General features: G+C 44.4%; 1 protein-coding gene across 1 annotated transcript; it reads right to left on the bottom strand.

The window, feature by feature from the left end:
* Positions 1–1,185: 1,185 nt before the first annotated feature.
* Positions 1,186–4,533, bottom strand: LOC149234476 (uncharacterized). The gene is made up of 3 exons (XM_089368285.1): positions 3,100–4,533; positions 1,426–1,740; positions 1,186–1,341 (listed from the first exon to the last, which is right to left on the bottom strand). Exons 1-3 carry the CDS (start codon positions 4,531–4,533, stop codon positions 1,186–1,188), a joined length of 1,905 nt encoding a protein of 634 aa, XP_089224411.1.
* Positions 4,534–5,429: the final 896 nt, after the last annotated feature.

Below are 5,429 nucleotides of genomic sequence, written 5' to 3'. Positions count from 1 at the left end.
TTGGCTCACTGTAATGGTTTGCTTCCGGTACTCTTGTTTCAATGTATGTTAACACAGATAACATAAATAAATGAACGAATTTGTTTTTAGCAGTGGTTCTTTAAAAAAAACAATTTGCTTTTTATTTCAGAGGAATGGTTCTGTTTTTTTCTCTTCGAGGGAAATTTTTTTTTCACTATCTGTATCCCTCTGTTTTTAACAACTGGGAAGCATAACTGCTCCCACTTTCAGTTAAACTGTCTAACCAGAAACATTACAACTGCCAACCAGTTTCTTTCACTAGATGCTAATTTACTGTTAACTAATAAGCTAAAACAAATCTCAATTTTGCAATCACTATGGCCTCTAACGACCTTCTGGGAAATAAAACAAATAATAAAGAAAATTAAAAACAAATGACAGGTGTGATAACCTGTCCAGCTATGCACGTGTTCTCTGCTTGTTCTTGTCCTCTCCATGAGACAGTCAACCACCTTCTGTCTCCTCGGAGCTGGATGCTCCTGCATCAGGCTCCCGGGGTGGCAAAAAGTCATGGCTCCGTTCCATGAGACCGTCGACAGAATAGCCCGCTTTCTGTATCTGCGTTGCGTTAAGCCATGAACTGTCCTCTATCGGACGGTTCTTCCACTTGACCAAATACCGCAGATATTCCTTCCTGCGTGTGCGCCTAGCTACCTGTGTGTCAAGGATCTTTTCGATCTCAAGGGGCTGTGCCACTGGCATCTGCCTCATCCATGAACTTTCCTCACAACTGGTGTCCCGCGGTGGCTTCGCTGCTGTATCGTCTCTCGAATCAGCGACATAAGGGAACAGATCTGCCACGTTAAAAATGGGAGAAATACCGATCCCTGGTGGTAACTGCAGCTCGTAAGCATTCGCAGAAAATTTGCGAATGATTTTGCAGGGACCGATCTTTTTATACTTCAATTTGTTGTACTCCCGTTTCGGAAATCGCTCCTTTCGTAAATATGCAAGGACTTCATCCCCAACGTTAAACTGAACTTCTCGGCGCTTTGAGTCAGCCCGCTGTTTGTACTTTTGACTGCTGTCCTGTAATTTCAGCTTTACTTGCTCATGTAAATTACTCATTGCTTGGGCGAAATCTTCTCCATCAGCACTTCGTTTTTCGAGCTTCCCCAAATCTCGTAATTCATGCACTCCGCGTGGATGCATGCCGTACAAAATCTAGAAAGGACTATAACCAGTACTGCGATTAGGTGAATCGTTATATGCGAATTCCGCCTGAGCTAGTACACGGTCCCACGTCCGGGAATTCTCACCTGTTAAACTCTGAAGCAAGTTCCCCAAACTCCGGTTTACAACCTCCGTTTGGCCATCAGCCTGCGGATGATAGGCGGAGCTGAACTGTAACTGGGTGTTCAACTTTTTCCACAGGGTTCGCCAAAAATGACCGGTGAACTTTACATCCCTGTCGGAGATGATGGACCTTAGAAGCCCATGTAATCGAACAATCTTAGTGAAAAACAAATGTGCTATATAAGTAGCATCACCGGTCTTCTTGCAAGGTACAAAGTGCGCCATTTTTGAAAAACGATCTACCACAACCATTACTGAATCGAAACCCCGCTGTGTCTTAGGCAAACCCAGAACAAAGTCTAAACTGACGGAGTCCCATGGTCGGTTCGGAACGGGTAATGGTAAATACAGACCTGTATTCTGACTGTGTCCCTTTGCCAGTTGGCAAACCTTGCACCTACTCACATACCTTTGTACATCCCGCTGTAATTTTGGCCAAAAATAGAAATGTCGTACCTGTGCTACTGTCTTATCTATACCTAAGTGTCCAGCCAAACCTCCACTATGTTTTTTCTGAATAATGTTTTCTCGCATAGAGCAGTTGGGAATACACAGCTGTCCTCCCTTAAACAACAATCCCTCCTGTAAATTATAGTCCAACCACAGACTGTTGTTCCTTAACAGAGGGTTTTGACAAGCCTCATAGGCTTCCTTAAAATCGACATCTGTTTGATACAGCTCTTTCAGGTGTTCAAAGCCTAAAACCTGCATCGTACCTTCCTGTAAGAGTAGAATCCTTCTACTTAACGCATCTGCCACCTTGTTTGCTTGCCCACTAATATGTTTTAGTACAAACGTAAAATTCTGTAAGTACTCTACCCATGCTGCATGCTTATGGTTCAATTTATGTTGCTGCATAATGTACTGTAATGCAGAGTTATCCGTAAACAAAACAAATTCATTACCCAACAGATAATGTCTCCAATGCTTTAACGCCTGTATAATTGCATAGAATTCTTTGTCATAGGTTGAGTATTTCTGTCTACTCTCGTTCAGCTTTTCACTGAAATATGCGACTGGTCTATCCTCCTGACTTAGTATTTCCCCAATGGCCGCACCACTGGCATCACAACGAACCTGAAAGGGTTTGTTGAAGTCAGGCAGCCTCAATATCGGCCTTTCGGTAATCTTCCTTTTCAAAATCTGAAAACCTCTTTCCGCTGCTTCAGTCCAGTGAAAAGGCTGATTTGTTTTCTTAATCGTATCCAGCATAGGTGCGCAGATCTCACTGAAATTCCTGATGAATTTCCTGTAAAAACTTGCTAGTCCGTGGAAACTGCGGACTTCAAATAAACTCCCCGGAGAAGGCCAGCTAACTATAGCTGCCACCTTTTCTGGGTCCATCTTTAATTCATTTTCTGCAATTACAAAACCCAGATACACTAACTCCCGCTGAAAAAAAGTACACTTTTTCAGATTGATCAGCAATTTGTTTTGCTGCAGCTTCCTCAACACACTGCAAACATGTCTGAAATGCTCTTCCTTAGTTTTACTAAAAATCAAAATATCATCCAAGTAAACGATTACGAATTTCCCAATAAATTCCTTCAGTACCTCATTCATCAAGCGCATGAACGTACTGGGAGCATTGCTCAACCCAAATGGCATCACCAGCCATTCATATAAGCCTTCATTTGTCTTGAAAGCTGTCTTCCACTCATCTCCTTCCCGAATTCGGATCTAGTGATATCCACTTTTCAAGTCAATTTTCGAGAAATAAGCCGCCCCACTCAAACAGTCCATCATATCGTCCATTCTCGGTAAGGGAAACCTGTACCTAACCGTAATTTTGTTAATGGCTCTAGAGTCCGTGCACATTCGCCACTCTCCACCTTTCTTTGGAGCCAAAACGGTTGGTACTGCACAGGGGCTCATGCTCTCCCTAATCAATCCTTTGTCTAACAACTCCTGGACCTGTTTCCTGATTTCTTCATGGTCCTTAGGACTCATACGATAAGCTGCTTTATTTGGCAGACTTGCCCCTGGTATAAAGTCAATGCAATGACTAATACCTCTCCTGGGTGGAAGTTCATCCGGAAGGTCATCCACCACAATGTCTCCAAACTCCTGCAGCATCTTTTGGATTTCCTCGGGCAAATCTGAAATCTGTGTATGTAATATCACTGCTTTTGGTCTTCTTATGACAGCGAAATTCACATCACTATCCTCAATCTGCTTTATAAATTCTTTACCTGCCATCAACAATGCTTTTACCCCACTGGTTTCAGCTGTACTTTCCTCCTTGATGGGTACAAGCGTGTGCTTGATTCCGTCTTTGACAAATTTGTAACAATTTGTTTTTCCGTCATGAACTGCACTTCTGTCAAACTGCCAAGGTCGTCCTAGCAATATGTGACAGACATCCATCGGCATAACATCGCAGATAATTTTGTCTTTATATCTGCCTATCTGAAACTCCACCTCACACTGTTCATCAACTAACAGTTGGTGTCCCTTCTGCAGCCATGACACCTTATATGGAGTGGGATGTTTCAACTTTCTCAATCCCAGTTTCTCCACCATCTCTACTGCCACCAAATTGTCGGTACTTCCACTATCAATGATCAGCTTGCAGCACTTACCTTGTGACTTGCAAACAGTCCGGAATAGAGCTTTTCGCTGGTCAGGTTCTGCATTTTCCTTTGCTGGTTTTAACAGCACTTTATTCAACACCAAAGCTTCACCCGTCTCTGGCGTGTTCTCCACCTCCTGAGGTGTTGCTTCAGCATCCTCTGGCTGAGCAACATAAGCTCCTCTTCCACCTACCGGTTCACCTTCAGGACAGTCATACGACTTGTGTCCTAACTTGTGGCAACGATAGCACTGGACAGTTCCCCTGCCCCGACCACTTCCTCGCCCTTGCTGAGCTGGTCGTCCTCCTCTAGTGCTATTGTCCCTCTCTACTGTGCCAGCAGACTTAGAACTGCTGCCTTCTTCACTGGAACCTGCACTTCTACCTCTGCCAAAAACCTTACCTTTTCCTCTGCCAGTTCCGCCTCCTCTCCTGGCATTCTGTTTTCTGTTAATTTTCTCCTCTGCTTTCAGTGCAAACTGATAAGCTTCATCCAAAGTTCTGGGCGAGAGGATATCGATTTCATCCAGGATTTCCCCCCTCAACCCATTTACAAACCGGGCTGTCTTTTCTGGGGTATCTTCCACGTACCCTGCTCGCAGGTTCAACTTATAAAATTCTTCTGTAAATTCCTTAACAGTCATCCCTCTTTGTTTTAAATTCTGCACCTATCTATACAACATGATCTGATAGTCTTTTGGCAGAAACTTTTCCTTCAGTTTTGCCTCCATTCGGGCCCACTTCTTTATAGGCTATTTGTGTTGCCTCTTCCTTTCCGCCTGAACGCTGTCCCACCACAAGGACGCATGTCCTTTCAACTTTGTGGCGGCGAACTTCACCTGCTTGTCCTCACTGGTTTCCTCAAACTCAAAATATTTGTTCACTTCGCTTAACCAATCCAATAACACATCTGCAGACAGACTTCCGTCATAAGTGGATAGCTCATGCTTTGGCTTATGACTAGACAACAAAACTGACTTTAATAACCGGAGTTCCGGTGTCACCCCTTCAACCTCATCTTCTGGTTCTGCCACATCCTCATCACTATCATCTGCTGGGTTCCTCCTTCCCCCAGCTTCTACCACTGCTAATCTTTCTCGCAAAATGCGAATCTCCTCGCGGAGTCCCTCTTCTGCTATTCTCCGAATCGCTCTTCCCCTTCCTCTTCCTCCTCTACCACCCTCCATTTCTCCTATTTGTCAACCTGCTCTGATACCACTTTTGATGGCCCAGCCCTCCAACGTGGCGTGCCGTGTCAACTGGGCAGTAATAAATGTGACTGAACGTTGGTGTAAATGCAAGTGTACAGGCTCTAGATTTTTCGGAGGGTTTGTAACCGGCTGTACCGGTTGGGAAACTCCACCTGTGGGTTCTGTCCGGCTGACACTCCCGCCTTTTGTTAAGCTATACCTTGGTTTCGTTAGTCATTTCGTCGTTTGCTGTGTTAAACCCCGGCTCTGCTCTGTGGAGGGTTTTATGCTTACAGTTTCTTGTTCCGGCGTTGAAAGTCTCTGGTTCCTCCGGCCTTTCGCTAGTCTGC

The sequence above is a fragment of the Pinus tabuliformis genome, chromosome 8, assembly GCF_031772625.1.
Source record: "Pinus tabuliformis cultivar Carrire ecotype Pingquan chromosome 8, CPIR1, whole genome shotgun sequence".
NCBI lineage: Eukaryota > Viridiplantae > Streptophyta > Pinopsida > Pinales > Pinaceae > Pinus > Pinus tabuliformis.
This window is presented reverse-complemented; position numbering and strand designations above follow the sequence as displayed.